Source organism: Phyllostomus discolor, chromosome Y (assembly GCF_004126475.2).
Source record: "Phyllostomus discolor isolate MPI-MPIP mPhyDis1 chromosome Y, mPhyDis1.pri.v3, whole genome shotgun sequence".
NCBI classification, from domain to species: Eukaryota; Metazoa; Chordata; class Mammalia; order Chiroptera; family Phyllostomidae; genus Phyllostomus; species Phyllostomus discolor.
In genome coordinates this window covers 3,491,657-3,513,073 of record NC_050199.1, presented here as the reverse complement: position 1 = coordinate 3,513,073, position 21,417 = coordinate 3,491,657, and the positions used below count along the sequence as shown (strand labels likewise).

General features: G+C 33.0%; 1 protein-coding gene across 14 annotated transcripts in view; it reads left to right on the top strand.

Moving 5' to 3' along the window:
• The window catches only part of LOC114489888 (lysine-specific demethylase 6A-like), a 245,469-nt gene that overhangs the window by 166,644 nt on the left and 57,408 nt on the right, over positions 1 to 21,417 (top strand). For all 14 annotated transcript variants that reach the window (XM_036017236.1, XM_036017232.1, XM_036017234.1 and 11 more), the window contains 3 exons: positions 2,773 to 3,527; positions 19,154 to 19,283; positions 20,893 to 20,998. In XM_036017236.1, coding sequence (XP_035873129.1) covers positions 2,773 to 3,527; positions 19,154 to 19,283; positions 20,893 to 20,998 — 991 coding nt within the window. The remainder of the gene's footprint in view (positions 1 to 2,772; positions 3,528 to 19,153; positions 19,284 to 20,892; positions 20,999 to 21,417) is intronic.

Below are 21,417 nucleotides of genomic sequence, written 5' to 3'. Positions count from 1 at the left end.
GACAAGGTTTGCTTATGTGGAGAATGTTCAGTCCATTTATATTTAATATTGTTACTAATGTGGTTAATTTTCAGTTACTGTTTGTTTTCTGCCTATAATGCCTCTTGTCTTTTCTGCTATATTTACTGCTTTTCATTGTATTATCCAATATATATTACTGTAGTAGTTAAGTCTTTAAATACAGAATAGTGACTTTCATCCATTTTCTCTTCCATTTGATATTAGTGTTGTATATTATTTATGTGCCTATAAACCCAGTAATAGTGTTTATACTTGCTTTAAATTTTACATGTTTGAAAGGCAAGAAATAAGGTGTATTGATATACATAATTTTTACATTTACAGTATCAAAAAAATTCCACTCTTGTTCATTTCTTCTTTTGGTCCTAAATTATATTAATCAGTGTTATTTTCTTTCATGTAAACTATATGTTAGTAATTTTTATATTAGTATTTTATTATTTTGTACCTTATGTTACCTGGTTCTTTTTGAGAATCTTCAATAATTCACCTTTGCTTTTCAAGTACAGTTTCACTTTAAATAGAATTCTCATTTGGAATTTATTTTCTTATCACTTTCAGCATTTCATCCCATATACATGGATTCCAGTTTTTATAAGAAGTATCTTAGTTTTTATATCACTTTGTCTTTTAATGTGACTTGTCATTTCCTGCTTTTGGATTTCTTACTGTAGCATTTCCTAGTTTTATTATCATGTCAGATATATGATAGGTTTTTTATGTGTGCTATTGAGGATTTAACTTTCTGGGTTTGTATATTTTGAAGTTTTTCATCAGTATGGGAAGTGTTCTTCTTTGATTTCCTCAAATATAGTTTTCAAGGGTCTGTACATTTATGTTCAGCAGGGTTTTTTTGTTGGCTACTGATTCTTTAAAATCTGTATTGTAGCTAGTTGTTAAATGAACTTAATTTTTTTCACCTTTTAGTAAGTTGCCATTTCTGCATTCTCACCTACAGTTGGCAACTACTGTTTTTCTTCTTTTAGTTTAATTTTACCCAGATTTCCTTGGATTTTCCTCATTGTTTATTACATGTTGATCAGGTAATTATTAGAGCTAAAAGTGTGTTTGTAGTCCATCACGAGTCCTGTGTAGTCTTCATTTAGACACCTAATGCAGTCAGTTCTGAAGTTTCCCTTTGCTTTTACTCCACTAGGGATTCCCTTTGAAACAAATTATAAACTCAAAATACATTGATCTGTGGCTTGGAATGTTATAAAATTATTACTTTTCATTTCGTTGCTTATTTCCTAGTTGTTAAACATGTGAGTTAATTTTGATGGTGATGAATGGAATTTTTGATTTGCCTGCCCACATCCTTTTTATGGATGAAATTTTCATCACTGATGAGGTTAAAATATTGGCTTTGTCCATGATTTTTTTATATAGCTAAGATTTTATTATACTAAAGTATTTATATTATACTTTTAATTTGTGTCACTTTGATGTCAAATATTAAAGTAGGTAGTATATAATCTGAATAAAACATTTAATTACAAGATGTTTTAAATGATAAAATTCAATGTGAAAACCATGATAGCAAAGTTTAATTATATGATTAAAAGTGGCTTTAGTTAATATAAAACTTGTCAGTTCAATTCTTACTACTTTACAGGTTATTGCTGACAAATTTCTCTTCTCATGAAAGCAAGTAGGCTTTTAGCTTGTTATTAAACAACCAAACTCAGAAAGGAGCAACTTTAAAATTTTATTCAACATTCTGAACTTCCACTTAATACTCAGTTTGAAATTAAAAATATGTTAGTCGATGATTATAATTCTACCTTCTGTGATGCTAATTAGCTTTCATATTCTATTCTTGGTATACTTTGGAAGCTTTTACATTATTGTTTTAGTATTCCCATATTACTTTAGTGTTGATATATTAGTTTATTAATTACTTGGTTACGAAATTGAAATGAGAAATCTTTTATTGCAGTGTATGACACTTTAAGCCCAAATTTCAAATAAAGTACCGAAATGATTGCAAATTTTTATTCTATAAAAGAATTATCTGTCCAAAACTTTTGTTAATTTTGATAAACTGCTGCATCAGGATTATTTAATAATATCAATATATTTTCTGAATTAAGTGAATTTAGGGAAAATTTCTCTTTCTAAGAAATTTATTGAGACTCTACTAAAATATTTTTATGGGTTGTAACTGGAGGCAGTTAATGAAAAGTGAAAATTTGTATGTTATTTCTTCAAATACTTTTATAAATTTAATAGTTTTGGTTGTTGGATTAAGGATAGCTACTGGGTTTGCATTAAAGTCTGGCTAATAATTTTAAAGGTTTGGTGAATTAATTTTCTGTATTAAACTTCAAGTGCATTGTAGATAAATGCCTTGTTTCACTTAGTTTGTGTTTGTGGCTTTAACTGGTAGTGACTGTATGTGTGGTTTTCCATATTTAATTTACTGGTAAATTTCTGTAAAGATGAAAATGTGTTCAGTAGAACTGAAAAAAAGAATCTGAAATATTTATGTGAAGAAATATGATACTAATAAATAGAATCAGATTAAGGAGCCCAGTTACATAATTTTCCCTAAATATATTAACTGTTTTAACAAGTTAGTAATGGAAACTTTAAAAATAATTTTTAAGATTTAGGATTAAGTATATTATACATTTAATCATTTATTTTTTATAGCTTTGCTTTTCTTTAATCTTTTTAATCCTCATTGTTTAATATACTAATAAGATATTTAAACAAATGTTTTTAATTTCTTTATATCTTTTTTTTTAGGTGTTTCACAAAGGTCAGAGTTCACATATGTCAGGATCTAATGATGAACAACCTCCATTTTCCACTGGGCCTGCCCAGTACCTCCAAGCAGCTAGTGTGGGCATTCAAAAACAGACTGGACATCGAACTCTTCCTAGCAATTTAGTAACACAGGGAGCTGCTCTGAATCACATCTCCTCTCATATTGCTACCTCAGGTGGACAGCAAGGCATAAATTTAACCAAAGAGAGCAAACCTTCAGGAAATAGATCTTTGGTGCCTGAAATAAGCCGGCATGCTGGAGACACACCTAATGGCTGTGTTATTGCCAAGGGACTTTCTAACCATGTTCAGCAACTGATAGCAGAACCTGTTTGCAGTCCTAACCACGGAGACTGTACCTCACCAGATTTACTAATATCAGACAGTCCTCAGATCTCTGCCACAGTGATTGGAAAAGTTAGTGAGAAAACCAGTAATAATCACCCACCTGTTCATACAAAGACTGATAATTCTGTTACCTCTTCACACTCTTCTATGATTTCCACCACTACATCTTCTACAAAATCCACTGCACAGACAGTTACACACAGTGTTATCGGCCTTAACAGTCCTCAAAATAACGTACACAAAGTTAATAGAGAAGAACTAGAGAATTTACAGAGCTCTACAAAAACAAATCTGCCTATAATTAGCCTCAAGTCTGGTCCTCAGATTATACCATCAATGTCTGTGTCCATATATTCAAGTTCTACAGAAGTCCTGAAGGCATGCAGGTTAGTATGAGAAATGTCATCACAAAGTAAAAGTAGTTGATTACTGTCCAAATCAGAAAACTGAGATAATATGTTGATTATATAAAAAATAGAAATTATATTAAAAGTAATGTGATTTATTTAAAATAGCAGTTTTGTCAGGATCTTTTATGTTTCAGTGTCAGTTTATCAGCAGTTTTTTTTTGATGTCTTAACTTCTCCTTTAATAAAAATATGGGTGTTATTTTTAAATTTTTATGAAATAGTACATATACATTAAAAGCCCTGGCTGGCGTAGCTCAGTGGATTGAGCCCTGGCTGGCGTAGCTCAGTGGATGGAGCGCGGGCTGCCAACCAAAATGTCGCAGGTTCGATTCCCAGTCAGAGCACATGCCTGGGTTGCAGGCCACAGCCCCCAGCAACCGCACATTGATGTTTCTCTCTCTCTTTCTCTCTCCCTTCCCTCTCTAAAAATAAATTTAAAATCTTTTAAAAACTGAATAAATAAAAAATCAGAGGACACAGATATCATTGCCATATTCCAGCTTCTCAGAGAGTAGACTGTTGTCTACAAGTACATATATGTGTGAACATATATGTGTATACGTGAATATATATTTATATTCCTCCAGACATTTGCTATATATAAATAAACACTTGGGTATTTTAAAACAAAAGGAGCATTGGATGGTATGGCTCAGTGCATTGATCATTGACCTTCAAACCAAAAGGTGTCCAGTTGAGTTCCCAGTTAGGACACATGTCTGTGATGTGGGCCAGGTCCACAGTTGAGAACAAGCAAGAAACAACTGATAGATGTATTGCTTCCACATCAATGTTTTTTTCCCTATCTTACACCGTTCCCCGCTCTCTAAAGATAAATAAAATCTTTAAAAGCAAAATGAAAACATACTAGAAGTTTCTTCTCCAATTTGTAAATCTACATTTTTCATAACATATCTTTTCCCCTTTTTGTTTTTCCCTTTTTTCCTTTTTGTTTTTCCCTTTTTCTTTTTTTATTTCATATCAATTTCAAAGTTTGTAATACCATCAATACTTAAAAATTTACCATTGTTTAAAAAATAACTTGTTTCTTTTTGCATACTAAAAGGCCTGTGCATTCCATTCAGCTTTTAAATTTCATTCAGACTGATAATATCTAACACAGTTGTCTGTGAAAGTTTATTTTTTAACTTTATCTTTCAATTTTGTTTTTAATTGCAGTTCACATTCAATATTATTTTGTATTAGTTTCATGTGTACATCATAGTGGTTATACAGTCAGATACTGTATGAAATGTTTCCTTCAATACTTGCAGTAGCTACCTTGTACTATACATGACTATTACAATATTATTGACTATATTGTCTTAAAATATAGTCAATGTGCTTTACTTACACCCCTGTGACAGTTTGGTAACTACAAATGAGTACATCTTTTTCCTTTTTAAAAAATATTAAATTTCTTGTAGTGACATTGGTTAGTAACATCACATAGATATCAAGTGTACATTTCTGTGATGCAACATCTGTAGATGGCACCTTGTGGTTACCACCCAAAGTCAAATAATTTTCCATCACCATTTATTTGGTTACCTTTACCTTCTACTATATCCACAGCTCACTCCTGATAACCACTATGCTCTTGTCAGTCCCTGAGTTTCACTGTTATATCCCACGTATGAGTGAAATCTGATCTATTTTGCTTAGGGCGATACCCTCAGGGTTCATTCATGTTGTTGGAAATGGTAGTATCTCATCTCTTCTTATGGCTGAGTAGTATCCATTGCATATGGTGTGTACCACATCTTCTTTATGCAATCATGTTTTAAGGACAATTTAGTAGTCTCCATGTCGTTAGCACTGTGAAAAATGCTGCAATGAACATGGTGCATTTGCAAACAAATGTGTTCTGGGTTTGGGTAAATATCCAGAAGAGGAATGCTGAGTCAAATGGCAAGTCTGTACTTAAATTTTTAAACAAAATCTCTGTAGTTTTTTAAGGACCCACCACACTGTTTTTCCATAGTGGCTGTACCAGTTTACATTCCCATCAGCAGTGAATGAGGATTCCTTTTTTGTGTACAACCTCTCCAACATTTATTGTTGTTGATAATAGCCATTTTCACAGGTTTGCAGTGATATCTGATTGTGGTTTTGATTTGCATTTCCCTAATAGCTAGTGAAAGGTGAACATCTTTTCATTTATCTGTTGGTGTCTTCCATGTCTATGGAAGAGAGGTCTCTGACCAGGTCCTCAGCCCATTTTTTAATTGGATTGTGTGTTTTTTGGTAGTTGTGTGGATTCTTTACATATTTTGGATATCAAACCCATGTCTGGGCCATTGTTGGCAAAATATTTTCCAAATCATCTCGTTGTCTTTCTTTTTTTATTATTGATGTTGTCTTTTGCAGGAGATTTTGTTTGGTACACTTTAATTAATTTATCTTTACTTTCCTTGCCTTTGAGATTGAATTCATAGAATGTTGACTCAGTGAAGGGTCATGAGATTTAGCACTATGTTTTCTTCTATGTAATGTATCGTTTCAGATCTTATATTTAGGTCTTTGATCCATTTTAAATTAACTTTTGTACACGGGACAAACTATAATCTAGTTTCATTTTTTTGAATATAGCTTTCCAATTTACCCAGTGCCATTTATTTGTGAGGCTTTCTTTTCCCATTTTGGTTTCTTTGTCAAAAATTATTTGCCCTTATACATGTGGGTTAATTTCTGGATTCTTAAATTTGTTCCATTCATCTGTGTTCCTGTTTTCCTACCAATACCATACTCTTAATTATTGTAGCCCTATAGTATTATTTTAAGTCAGGTAGTGGAATATGTGCAGATTTCCTCTTTTCTCTTTGGCTATTTGGCTATTTGGGGTCTTTTGTGGTTTCATACTAATCTGATGAATTTATGTTCTGTTTTAAAAAATGATCATGAGATTTTGATGGGGATTGCATTAAATTTATGTATTGTTTGGGATAATACAGATGTTTTAACTTTATTGCTTCTCAAATCCAGAATGTAGGATATCTTTTCATTGTGTCTTTCAGTTCTTCATATAGGGTCTTCATATATAGGTTCTTCATATCCTTTGTTAAGTTTATTCCTAGGTATTCTTGTAATGAAATATATCCCTGAAAGTACAGTCTTTCTAGGTATTTATTATTTTGGTAGCAATTGCAAAAGGATTTTTTCTGTGTGAAGTTTTGTTGTTAGTATATAGAAAAGAAATGGATTTTAAACTTTACTTAATTTTTTTAGTCCTCACCCAAGGATATGCCTGTTGCTGGGAGAGAGAGAGACAGACAGACAGAGAGAGAGAGAGACAGACTGATGTTAGAAAGAAACGTTGATGGGTTGATTCCTGTATGCATCTCATGTAGGAATCGATCCTGCAATGTTTTAGTGTAGAGGATGATGCTCCAATGAACTGAGTCATCCTGCAGCATTACTGTTTTGGGTTTTATTTTCCCTTCTTTTTATTTTTAATCTTCACTTGAGGACATTTTGTCTCTAAGTTTTATAGAGAGAGAAAGATCAATGTGAGAGAGAAGAATCAATCAGTTGTCTCTCACACGTGTGGGTACTTAGGGATTTAATCTACAACCTAAGTATTTTCTATTAGGACTCAAACTCAAACATTTTGTTTTTAGAACAGTGGAATAACCAGCTGACCCACACTGGCCCAGGGTTGTTTATTGTTTCTAACAGTTTTTGGTGGACCTTTAGAATTTTCTATTATCCAGATTCATGTCATCTGTAAAAAATTATTTTTACTTCTTTGTTTCTGGTTTGGATGCCTTTTATTTTTTTCCCTAGCCTTATTGCTCTGGCTGGCACTTCTAGTACTATGTTGAATAAGTGGTAACAGTGGGCATCCCTGTCTTTTTCCTGATTTTAGAAGGGAAGTTTTCAGTTTTTCACAACTGAGTGTGATATTGGCTGAGGGTTTGTCATGTATGGCCTTTATTATTTTTAAGTGCTTTCCTTCTGTACCCACTTCATTATTTTTTTTAATTTTAATTGTTGTTCAAGAACAGTTTTCTGCCTTTTACCCCCATTCCAGCTCACCCCCGCATTGAGTATTTTAATGATAAATGGATGTTGTATCCTTCAAATACTGTTGCTGCATCTATTAATGAGCTATGATTTTTATCCTGTGTTTTGTTAATAAGGTATCTTGTTGATTAATTTTTATATGTTTAATCTTCCTTGTACCCCTGAAATGCATTCCACTTGTTCATGATATAGTATTATTTGTAATTTTTATTTTGCTAGTATTTTGCCTGGGATTTTTGCTTCTGTGTTCATCAAAGATATTGGTCTGAATTTATCCTTGCCTGGTTGTGGTATCAGGGTTATGTTTGTTTCATAAAATGTGTCAGAAAATATCACCTCTTCAATTATTAGGAAGAGTTTGAGAAGGACATGTACCAAATTTTCTTTGAATGTTTGATAGATTCACTGTTAAGCCATCTGGACTTGGACATTAATTTTTGGAGGCATTTAATGGTTGTTTCAATTTTCTTACTATTGACCATCTATTGAGAGTTTCCAATTCTTCGTGATTCAGTTTAGGAAACTTATATAAAGAACTTAGCTGTTTCTTGTAGGTTATTGAATTGGCGGTATATACTCTTTCATAGTACTCTACTATGATCTTCTGTGTATCTGTGATGTCTTTGTATCTTCTATTTCTGATTTTGTTTGTATGAGTCTTCTCTTTTTTCTTTAGTAAGTCTAGCTACAATTTGTTAATTGTATTAATATTTTAAAGAGTCAGCTGTTAGCCCTGGCTGGCGTAGCTCAGTGGATTGAGCGTGGGCTGGGAACCAAAGTGTCCCAGGTTCGATTCCCAGCCAGGGAACATTCCTGGGTTGCAGGCCATAACCCCCAGCAACAGCACATTGATGTTTCCCTCTCTCTCTCTCTCTCTCTCTCTCTCTCTCTATCTCCCTTCCTTCCCTCCTAAAAATAAATAAATAAAATCTTAAAAAAAAAAAAAAGAGTCAGCTGTTTATTGTATTAATTTTTACATAGTTCTATATTTCATTCAGTTCTCTAATTTTTAATATTTCATTTTCTGCTGACTTTGAATTACTTTAGTTTGTTTTCTACTTTTCACAGATAAGTTTGCTTAGTTGGGATTCTTCTTGTTTATTGAGATAGAACTGCAATGATACAAACTTTCTTCTTATTACTACTTCAGCTGCATCTCAGAAGTTTTGATATATTATCATTCTTCTCAGTCCCTCTCTCTCTCTCTATATATATGCACACACCATTCAGTCTCACCTGTTATTTTTTCTTTGACCCACTTTTTAGTAGTACACTGTTTAATCTTGTTTGTTTCTGTACTTTTCATTTTCAGTTGATTTATGAATTCAAACCATTGTGGTCAGAGAATATACTTGGTATCATTTCAGCCTTTTCAGATTTGATGAGACTAGTTTTGTGACCTAACAATGTGATCTGTCCTTGGCAGTATTTCATGTGCTCTGGAGAAGAATGTATAATCTGATGTTCTGGGATGAAAGACTGTGGAAATGTTAATTATGTCCATTTGGTCTAATATACCATATAATTGATATGTCTATTGATTTTTGTTTGGATGATCTTAAATTGTCAGTGGAGTATTAAGGTCCCTAGCCACAATTGTGTTTTAGTCACTTTCTCCCTTTTCACTTTTGTTAGTAGTTGCTTCATATATTTCAGTGCTCCCTGGTTGAGTGTGTGTATATTGGGAAGAGTTATGTCCTTTTGATGTAGTGTCCCATTTATTATTATGAAATTGTACATCTTGCCCTGGCTGGTGTGGATCAGTGGATTGAGTACTGACCTGTGAACCAATTCATTTCCCAGTCAGGGCTCATGCCTAGGTTGCAGGCCAGGTCCCCAGTTGAGGGTGTACAGGAGGCAACTGCAACATTGATGTTTCTCTACCTCTCTTTCTCCCTCACTTTCCCTCTGTCTAAAAATAAATAAATAAAATATAGTTAAAAAGAAATTGTCCATCTCTGTCCCCTGCTACCTTTGTTATCTTGAGATCCATATAATTGGATATAAGTATGCCTACATTTGCTTTTCTGTGAATGTCATTTCCTTGAAGAATCACTGTCTACCTTTTCACTTTCAGCCTATGATTTTCTTTACAGCTTAGCTGTGTCCCCTGAAGACAGGATATGTTTGGGGTTTTTTAATTTGTTATCCATACCCAAGGGCAACTTTCCATTACTGCTAGACAGAAGGGAAAGAAATACTGAGAGAAGAGAGAAGTATCAACCGCTACCTCCTATAATTGCATGGGTTGAGGGTTGAACCCACATTGTAGACACTAGACTCAAAACCCTCAACTCTTTGATTATGAGAGAACACTCCATCCAACTGAGCCACACCAGCCAGGGCTAATTGCTTCTTGTTTTTTGTTTTTTGGATTTGCTACTGTATCTTTTTATTGGTGAAATCAGTCTACTTACATTTAAGAAAATTATTGATGTATGAGAATTTTTATAGCCATTTTATTTTGGGGTTTTTTTTTTGTGGTTCTTTGCTTTCATTAGTTCTTTGTGTTTGTATCTATTGTTTTTGTTTAGTAGCATTTCATACCTCTTCCCTTTTTTTCCTCTTTTTTTTTTTAAGTTATGTGTCTCATTTTGGGGGGGTGGTACAGAGTTACCATTAGGTATATGACAAAAAAGTTTTTTATGTATAGTAGTCCTTTTCTCCTGAATACATGTGATACCCATCCTTTGTAAATTCAGACATTGATCCTCTCCCCTTTTATATTTTTGTTGACAGAAATTATCCTTGCTTAATCTGTTAGATTGTTGTTGATCTCACTGATACTTTGTAGCCTTTGTTTTTGTTTATTTCAGGTAGAATATCCTCCATGAGTATTTCCTGAAATGGAGGTTTTCTGATGATAGTCTCTCAGCTTATGTATGGTTAGAAAAATCTTTATTTCTCCTTCATATTTAAAGGATAACTTCACTGCATATATTATTCTTGGCTGGTTATTGCCCTCTTTCAGTAGTTTGAATATTTTCTTCTGTCTTCTGTCATGAAGAGATTATGCTGAGAAGTCTGATAATGTAATAGGCTTTCCTTTGTAATTTTTTCTTTTACCTAGCTGCCTTGAGAATTCTATCTCTGTCATTAATTTATGAGCAATTTTAATACAGTGTGCCTTGGAAAAGACCTTTTTTAAATTTAAATTGTTATTTTTGTTGAATGATTTGAGAGAGAACAAGAGAGAGATACACTGATTTGTTGTTCCACTAACTGGTGCATTCATTGGTGTATTTTTGTATGTGTCCTAACTAGGGGTAGAACCTATTGCCTTGGTATATTGGAACAATGATCTAAACTGGTGAGCTACCTGGCTAGGGTAGTAAAGTGTTTTGTTTTCTTATTTGTTTGTTTGTTTATTTATACTGAGTTAGATTATTCTGTCTGCTTCTTCAGTTTGAGAATCTGACTCTCTCCTTAGGATTTGAAAGTTCACACCCATTCTTTGTATGGACAGATTCTCCATTCCTATTTTTCTGTATTCTCATATGCCTGCTATTCTTATATAGCTTTCTCATGAGTCAGATAGTTCTTGTAGAGTTCTTTAATATGTTTTATGTTCAAGTCTCCCTCTTCTTTACTCTATATCATTTCTAGATTTCTATCTTCAATATTAGTTATCATTTCATCTATCTGTTCCAATGTGTTTCCTGGGCTTGCTAGTTTATTGTTTTAATTTTTTTGTTGCTTCTAGAGAGAATAGGAGGGAGAGAGCGTGAAACATCAATGTGAGACAAACAGCAGTTGTTTGCCTTCTTGTATTTTTAGCAGCTAGGGATCAAACCTGTATCTTGGGTATGTATCCTGACCTGGAATTAAACCTGCAACATTTCTAACAGAGAACACTCCAACCAACTGAGACATACTGGGTAGGACTCGCTAGATTATTCCTGATATTTCTTTATTGAGTTGGGCTTCTCTAAAATTTCCATTTGGTTATATTTTAAAGTTTCATTCCCTTTTGTTAAAAAGTATTCATTTTGTTTATTGATTTTATTTCTGGGTTCCCTAAACTGCATGTCTGTTTTCTTGAATATTTTGTTGAGTTTTTCCTAACTGAAATCTTGAGTTCTCTGTTACTTGTATCACATATTTCAATATCTTTAAGTTTGGTTTCTGCGAATTTTTATTTTCTTTCTGAGCTTTTTCACTAACTTGGTTGCTTATTCATGATATTTGGGTGAATTTTGTCTGTCTTGGCATCTATGAGTGTCATTTCTCTAGTAGATTAATTTCAAGAGGTCCTACTATTATTTTCCAGTCGGTGACACTGAATCATTTTTCTTATTTTTTAATCCTTCTTACACTTCTGTCACTTTTAAGATATTCCCAGGGCAGTGGAAAATGGGCAGACAGACTTCTCTCCTGTGATCTGGTTGTTAAAGTTCCAGGGAACCAATCCTGCAAGCGACAATGGTGTGTAGTGGGACTCCAAATCTTTGAGATCCCAGTGCTGTCTCTGCAGCCAGATGCTGCTGTCATTGTAGTTGTGGTGTGTGGGCCTAGTGGGGAACTGCAACAGAAACCCCTCTGCTTATTAATGTTGCCAGCCACAGAGGAAAAGTTGCCAACCAAACCTGTAACAGAAAGAAAACCGATTTTCTTCTCACCTAGCAACAACCTGGCACATCTTTTTCACCTCATCCCTTAACACCCTCCCACCTAGCAGCCATTAGTCTTGTCTTTGTATCTGAGTATTTTTCTCTTTTTTTGTGTGCATTTATATTGTCCTTTTTGAATCCACATGTAAATGGAGTCATACAGCATTTGTTTTTGTCTTAGTGACATTTTAGTTTTCATAACAACACTTACATCCATCAGTAGTGGTACAAATTATAAGATTTTATTCTTTTTATAAGGCCAAGCAATGTTCTATTGTGTAAATGTACCATGGATTTTTAACCACTCATCTACTGATGGGCACTAGGGCTGTTTCAAAATCATAGCAATTGCTAAGTAACACTGCAAATGAATGTAGGGTTGCATGTAGTCTTTCAAATGAGTTTCCGGTTTCTCTGGATAAATTTCAAGAAATGGAATCACTAGGTCATAGGCAGTTCCATTTTTAATTTTTTGAGGATCTTCCGTTCTATTTTCCACCACTCTGCATTCCCACTAGTAGTGCACTAGGATTCCCTTTTCCCACATTCTCACCAGCACTTGTTGTTTGTTGATTTATTGATGATAGCCATTAATGATAGGTGTGAGGTGATGTCTCACTGTAGTTTTAATTTGTATCTCTCCTGATGGCTGCTGATGCTGAGGGTCTCCTGTCTACTGGCGTTTATGTTTTCTTTACAGTATCTGTTTAGGCCTTCTCTTCAGTTTTTCATTATATTGTTTGTTTTGGTGTTGACTCATAACTTTCTTATATAAATTTGGATGTAAACCCTTTTTCAGATGAGTGAGTCATTGGTGAATTTCACTGTTTATTAAGTAGGTTGTCTTTTTGTTAATGGTTATGTTTTCTGTACAAAATCTTTTTGTTTGAGTATCAGCCTTTTTTATAGCCTCCTTTATCTAAGGGTACTCATTTCTTAATAGTTACCAGACTTTCCATCTTCTCTGTGATCAGCCGTATTTGGTGGATTGAAAAATTACATAACAGGTATTAAATTATGTTTGGAAGAAAACACCAAAGCCTGGAAAACTTACTGTTTGGTTTCCGGTAACGTTTTGTGTGAAATAACTAAGACATATGAGAAGAAAGGTAACAAAGAACTGAGAAATGTAACAGACTATTTGTCACTGTGTGAGAAAAGCAGCTATATTCTGTTGTTCCTACATAAAATGATACTCAGAAATTTACTTTTTGAATGGGTTTTATTTTCTTTCCATACACACACACACACACACACACACACACAAGACTCAAAGACTGAGGAGAACTTTCTGACAGTATTATATCATACAGATTTTCCCTCTCCTTTAAATGCTAATGTATCATTTTATTTTATTATTTTTTTAGAATTTATGTATTTTTAGAGAGGGAAGGGAGGTGGGGAGAGAGAGAGAGAGAAACATCAATGTGCGGTTGCTGGGGGCTGTGGCCTGCAACCCAGGCATGTGCCCTGACTGAGCATCGAAACTGCGATGCTTTGGTTTGTAGCAAACTGTATAACTGTCATGTGAAATTGAATTTTGATCATTGAATAGTGGCTTGCTCTGGGCGTGAATTTTAGTTCTGATTATGCCAAAAAAATGTTTTTAGAGAGTTAATCTCACTGAATAACAAACTTCTTAAAAAATGAAATAAATTTTTATGAGTTTATGCATACAACACCTTTGGGTTTTTTTCTTATAGTGAATTATATAAGAATTTCTTCAATAAAAAGCTAACTGTGGTGTGAGAAGAAGCATTCAAAATAACATGCTTGTAATTTTTCCCACAGCTACTATTTTTGCCTTATTTATTTCTCGTCTGCATTAGTTATTGATAATAGAGATTTTCTTTAACAGTTTTGGAAACTTCTTGTTTAGAATGTCATGTTTGTATAGTCCACTGCCCTATTCTTTGTACTGTCATGAATGTTAATATTTTTATACAGGACTTGGGTTCCTTTCTTGTCATACATTATAGACATACCTTGGAGATACGGTAGGTTTGAGTCCAGATGAATACAATAAAGAAAATATTACAGTGAAGCAAGTCACACAAATTTCTTGGTGTCCTAATTCACATAAAGTTGTGTTTTGAATATAACACTAATTTATGAAATGTTTTATACCATTATGTCTATAAAAACCATGTGCATATCTTAATTTTAAAATACTTTCTTGGTAAAAATGCTGACTACCTCATACCTTAGCGAGTCATAATCTTTTTGGTGATAGAGGTTAATAGTTACTGATGTCAGGGTAGTGACCACTTTATATAAATGTTGGAATGGTGTGCCAACTTCTAAAAGTAAAACAATTTTGCCAAAACAATTTTGAAGTTTGCCAGATGGAATAACTCTTCCTTCCATGAGGGATTTTTGAGTAGCAGCCAGTGCTTTTTGTCAGCATCTTACCCACATTAGAATTTGCTCAAAATTGAAGTCAGTCCTCTCAAATCCTGTCACTGCTCTATTCAAGTAACTTTATATAATAATCAAAATGATTTTAATAACCATCTTTAAATAATTTAATAATCTTTGAAGTGTATTTACAAAGACTAGATTGCATCTTGACCACTTTCTTTACTGATGCATAAGAAGCAACATCTCATCTCTCACATCTTCCTGCTTCAGTTCTAGTTCATGTTCTCTTGCTGTTTCCACCATAATAAGTTACTTCCTCTAATAAGCTCTTGAACTCCTCAAAGTCATACCTCACAGTTGGAATTAAGTTCTTTCCAACTCCTGTTAACATTGGTATTTTGATCTCCTCACCATGAATTATAAATGTTACTAATATTATCTAGAATGGTGAATAGTTTGAGTGTTTTATTTTCAATTCTCAGCAGAGGGTATTTTTTATTTCTAAGCTTAGAAAAGAGGAAGGAAGAGAGTGAGAGTGAACATTGATGGGTTGCCTGCCATATACACACCAACCTGGGATCAGTCCTGCAACCAGTATATGTGCCCTCATTGAAACTGAACCCACAACATTTGGGTGCAGGAGAGAACATTCCAGCCAACTGCGTCATCCATCTAGTGTTTTTCAGAATGTTTTTAATTTACATTGCTCAGATTCATAAGAGGAATCACTGTGTATTGCTGCTGTAACCTGTAAAATATGTTTCTTAAAATTTGAGAGTCAAAATTAGGCCTTGAACCATGGGCTGCACAACGCATGTTGCATAAGCAGGCATGAAGCCAACATTAATCTCATTGTACACCCCTACTAGAGCTCTTGGGTGCCCAGATCCCTTGTCAGTGAGCTGTAGTAGTTTGAAAGGAATCTTGCCTTCCAAGCAGAAGGTCTCTCAACAGTGGACTTAGAACATTCAGTAAACCATGTTGCAAACAGATCTGCTATCACCCAGATCTTGTTGTTGCATTTATATTGCTGAGGCAGAGTAGATTTAGCGTAATTCTTTCTCATGAGCTTCAGGAGTTTCAGAATGTACATGACCATTGACTTCAACTTAAAGTTAGCAGCTGCACTGACCTCTAACGAGAGAGTTAGCCTGTGCTTTGAAGCTTTGAAGCCAGGCATTGACTTCTTCTCTCAGGCTATAAGGCATAATCCCATGCTGTTTTCCACAGTGGCTGCACCAGTCTGCATTCCCACCAACAGTGCACAAGGGTGCCCTTTTCTCCACAATGTCGCCAGCCCTTGTTGTTTGTTGATTTGTTTATGATGGCCATTATCACAGGTGTGAGGTGGTATGTGACAACTTCCTCCAGGATAAGGCTGACTTGTCTACACTGAAACGTGTTGCTGAGTGTACCCCCTTCATTAATCTTCCTAGCTAGATCTTGTGGTTGACCTGTGGCATCTTCTACATCAGCAGTTGCTTACACTCTGATTTAGTGGAAGCGGCCTCTGCTAGCTTCAAGCTTTTCCCCTTGCAGCTGGCTCACTGCTCTCAGCCTTCACAGAACTGAAGAGTGATGGGAGTTTGAGTTGGAGTAGGCTTTGGCTTTAAGCAATGTTGAGGCTCTTGGATCTTCTCTGCAGATCAGTGACGTCTCCTGTGCACCAATATGTCTTTCACATTAGTATCATTGCAGTCTTCACTGGAGTGGCATTCTTGGTTTCTTCCAAACCCTTTTTCTTAGCATTCATAGCTTGAATCTTTGTTTTAAGAGGACTGACTAGCATCTGACTTATCATGGCTTTTGATATTCCTTGCTTACTGAGTTTGATCTAGATTTTGTTTTAAAGTGGAATACTCTTTCTTCAACCTGAACTCTACAGTTTATTGTAGTGATGTTTTAATATTGTGTCCAGAAATAAGATCACCAAAGATCATTATTATTACAAATATAATAATAATAAAGTTTGAAATATTGTGAAAATTACCAAAATGTGACACAAAGACCCAAAGTCACAAATGCTGTTATAAAAATGATGTCAGTAGACTTACTTGATGCAGAGTTGCTACAGATGTTCAATTAAATAAGAAATCTGAAGAGCTCAATAAAGCTAAATTCAGTACAATAACTTCTTATATGACCCTGTTAAGTAAAGCTGTACTAAAGGACTGCAAATGTGATTACATCATAGTATTTGTTCTGGGTTTTACATCTATATTCATTCCTCTTATGATGGTTATTTAAGTGCTGTTTGTTTTCTTTTGGTTGTAGTTCCAGCATCTTTGTTTAAGATTTTAAAATTTTAGTTAGATTGAATTACTACTGTTTCTCTTGCTAGTGTATCATTCATTGTGGATATTTATACTTTCCATTGCTCAAGTTTCTTCATATTCCTAGTTTATCTATTGTAGAATTATATAGAGGCAGAATTTTAGTGCCTTCCACTTCTTTTACCTACTCATTTTTCATGTAGATATTAAATAAACTTGAGCTTTTTGATGTCACTAATTGGCATAAAAAAAATTCAAGAACAATTAAATACTTGAACCATATTTGACATTATCTGAAAATGTTGCTCTGGCTAGTGTAGCTCCATAGATTGAGTGCTGGCCTGCAAACCAAAGGGTCTCCTGTTCGATTCCTGCTCGAGGCACATGCCTGGGTTTTGGCGAGATTCCCAGTTGGGGATGCGTGAAAGACAACCACTCATTGATGTTTCTCTCCCTCTCTTTCTCCCTGCCTTCCCCTCTCTAAAAATAAATACATAAAAGCTTTTAAAATAAGAAGATATTATTTATGTTATATATTATCTGTCTTGGAAGCAACACCTATATAAACTAAATCAATTTATGTAAAATAGAAACAATGGCTGATATATAATTCACCATGAAACCAATTTTTTATTATGTGGACATTGTAATTAACTCTAATTGCATTTGTATAATACAGACATTTGAATTCTCCCTCTGGCAGCCTCAAACAGGATTATATATGCTTCATCAGACTTTGTTGACAGATACTGAAGCCACATATTGGTTTAGTATTTAAACTTAATTACTAAAATGTAATCTTTATTGGGACATATATTTGTATATTTTATTCATGAAAATTCAGTAATTTTAAACATGTTATTAATAACCATAAATTCCATCAAAGTTTCTTCTTTTGCACTTTAAATGAAGGTTGTACGTACTAGGGACTATTTAATACGATATTGCAAAAGCTGATAAATAATTCTTTTCAAGACGTAGTTTTAGTTAGTCCCACCAAAAGGCCTAACTTAGAACTACTTCTTCTCTTTAGCAAATGTAAAGCTAAACATGAAATGGTGATGCACTTCATTCATATAATATAAAATATAAAGAAAAACATAATTTGTTCTTAAGTATATGTAGTTCCTGATGTAGTAGTTTGAGCAAAAGTATGTTTATAGGTGTTTGTATGGAAAAAATATAGTAATTAATAAATGCAAGAATAAACTCACTCATAACTGTAAGTCATCTTTTGTCCCACCCTATATGTTTAAATCTCCAAAATAGCATTTTTTTTTTATTATCTGAAATTGTAATGTTTTTTAAGATTTTATTTATTTATTTTTAGAGAGGGAAGGGAAGAGGATAGATAAAGAGAAACATCAATGTGTGGTTGCTGGGGGCTGTGGCCTGCAACCCAGGCATGTACCCTGACTGGGAATTGAACCTGCGAAACTTTAGTTCACAGCCCGCGCTCAATCCACTGAGCTATGCCAGCCAGGGCTTGAAATTGTAATATTTTAACAGCTGTTTCATAATTTAATAAATTACTTTTGAATTTGAATAATATAAGATGATCTTGTGCAAAGGTTTAACAGTTTTTTGTATCTGTTCTCTGAGTTAAAATGTTAAGGACTCATAAGTATCTAATGTTTAAAAATGAAACTGTTTACATTTGGGTGTAATATTTCTACATGCTTAGAACTTATAAGTTAGCAAGTTTCCTTAAATTAAAGGGAGGGCAACTTAATCCAGATAATATTAAGTAATAGTTCCATGTAATATGATCATTCATGGTAGCTATACAATTCATTTTAAATTTATTGTAACGTCAGTTTACTAAAGTGGAGTCTTGTTAGATGTTACGGAATTGAACAGGAGAATCATTTTTAATCATAGAGGACAAGTGGTGTTTCTAAACTTGGAAGTGGTTATATAGATGTTCTGGAAATAATTATATCATAAACAAGACAAATCTTAGTAAGAAAACATTGGTATCTAAACCTGTTTTTTTGCACAAGTTACTGTTTTAACTTTAAATGAAAAAAATCTAATGATGAAACATGTTGATAATCTGTGTTACCTAGTTTTTTATTATTTCATTGTCTTTAGGTGAGAAAATATATTGGGAAATTATAAGGAGAAAGAAATTGCTCCATAATTTATATTATTTTATCTAATTCATTTTCTCTCTTAAGAGGTATAAGAAACCAGATTGAACATATGGTGAAAATAAGTTATTAAAAATGGATTATAAATATTATAAATGATTTTATTTTTATAAATGCCTATACTTAAAATATAGTTTTCAAAATTAATATCTGATAAAGTTCTACTTACCATTTTTCAGAAATTTAGGCAAAAATGGCTTGTCTAATAGTCGCATTTTTTTTGAGAAATGTCCGCCTCCAAGACCACCAACTTCACCATATCCTCCTTTGCCAAAGGATAAATTGAATCCACCTACACCTAGTATTTATGTGAGTTTCATTAACTAATTAGATAGACATTAAATGTTGGATTTTTGTCTTTACATTTTAAACCAATGTAAATTAAATGGATTTTAAAAGGTTAGATAATATTTAGTTGTTTTCTCAGTGAGTTGCTAAAACATTTTTATGCTAGAGGATGGATGGCAGCTATTATCTGTCAATCTAAATATGACCAATAACTATTTTGTTAATAAGAATTTTACTGTTAAACAGACAAGATGTATACATGTTACCTGATTGTTTTGCACTAGTTTAGTATATGCAAAAGAGAACATGTAGTTGATAAAAACAAGACCATTTATTCTGTTTTTTACATAAAATGAAGTTAACCACTTGTGTATTCAGAAAGTTTTTGAAGAATTTAAATTTAAGTGTTTTCTCATATATGCAATGGGATTATATAAAAGTAGCAAAAGGTAATTTCTTTTTGTATCAGTTTTTGTGAGCATGTTTCTAAGCCTACATTCTGCCACCTGCTAAGTTGTATAGATCTTCAGATTCATTTTATTTTATTTGATTAAAAAAATAATGTTTTGATCTTGGTCAGGAAGCCTAGTTGGTTAGACCATCATCTCGTTAGACTATCATCTCATTCCACCAAGTTTGTAAGTTCTGTCTCTGGTCAGGGTATATAAACAAAACAACTGTTGAATGCATAAGTAAGTGGAAAGATAATCTCTCTCTCTTTCCCCCTCCCCTTCCTCTAAAATCAGTAAGTTAAAAAAAATTGTATCTTTAAAAAACAGTGGTAGAGAATATAAAATTGGTGGGTACATGTGTTGAGATACTTTAAAATATAAGTGTGTTTAATTTTAAATTTGAAGCTGAGTGCTATTTTTAATTTTCAGAAATTTAAACACTTGATAAAGAGTTGATATGAGTTAAATTAAAATAATTTCTCAGAGTATCTGTTATCCATCCTTAGCATTGCCCTTAACACACAAGCTAAGAAAAAAAATCTCAGTTAAAAATTAAAGATTAAGTGTTTAGAGTAATGTTATAGATGAGAGGAATTTTAGAGACCTGCTTTTTGATTTTTTAGTTGTGATTTTAAACATTTTAATAAACTAAAATTTATTGATACCTTTCATAAGATTCTGACAGATGAAAATAAACCTTTCAAGCTAAACTGTAGAACAATAAATACAAAATACAGACTCATCTTTTGTGGGTCATAATGAATCATTTCGTATTTTGATAATACTCTTAAAACCATTGAACTTAAAATCTCACTTTTCTCACTATTTTATACAAGAATTGTGGAATTATAGTTGAAAAATAAGCTCATGAAATATTTTTGAATGCTACAGTACTTAAATATATTTGTAAATAGTGTGCTTTAAGTGGTTAGTAACATCATTTCAAAATATCAAATTTAAAATATATTTGTCTAATGAGGAAATTTATATAGTAGTTATGTCTTAATAACAATTGCCTGGAAAAACTAATAATAAACACTATAATATGTAGTGGTATATGTTAATGGTTAAGACCTATTTGCAAATGTTAAAATGTTTGGTTAATGAAAAGTAAATATAAATTTGTAGTGTAATAGTTAATCTTTTCTGAGATCTAACGGAACATTTTAATTTTACAGTTGGAAAATAAACGTGATGCTTTCTTTCCTCCATTACATCAGTTTTGTACAAATCCCAAAAACCCTGTTACAGTTATACGCGGCCTTGCTGGAGCTCTTAAATTAGGTAAGGGTGTCTTAAATACTTTCTTCAAAAAAGTTTAAAGTAAACATTTCTTTTGCTATTATTAATTTTTAAAAACATAGGCTGAAAGCTGTTGATGTTTTTTATATTTTTGTTTTTAATGTTCTCTTTCAGTCTTAATATATGCTGCCAATATTGATTATTGACAAATTTATAGTTAAATTTTTATTTTAATTTAGTATTATGTAGCATGAGTGGGTTAGGTAAGATAACCAAGATACTTTTGTATATAAAATACATGTAAAATTAGACCCACTCTATAAATTCTCTCACCCTTTGTTATACTTCATGATGGTTAGATCTGGTGCTTCTAGGGGCTGCTATTAAAATGTGGTAACAAATCCATTTTCTTTTAAAAGTGTTTTTGAAGTGTTCATTGTATCAAATTCAATTTTATTAAT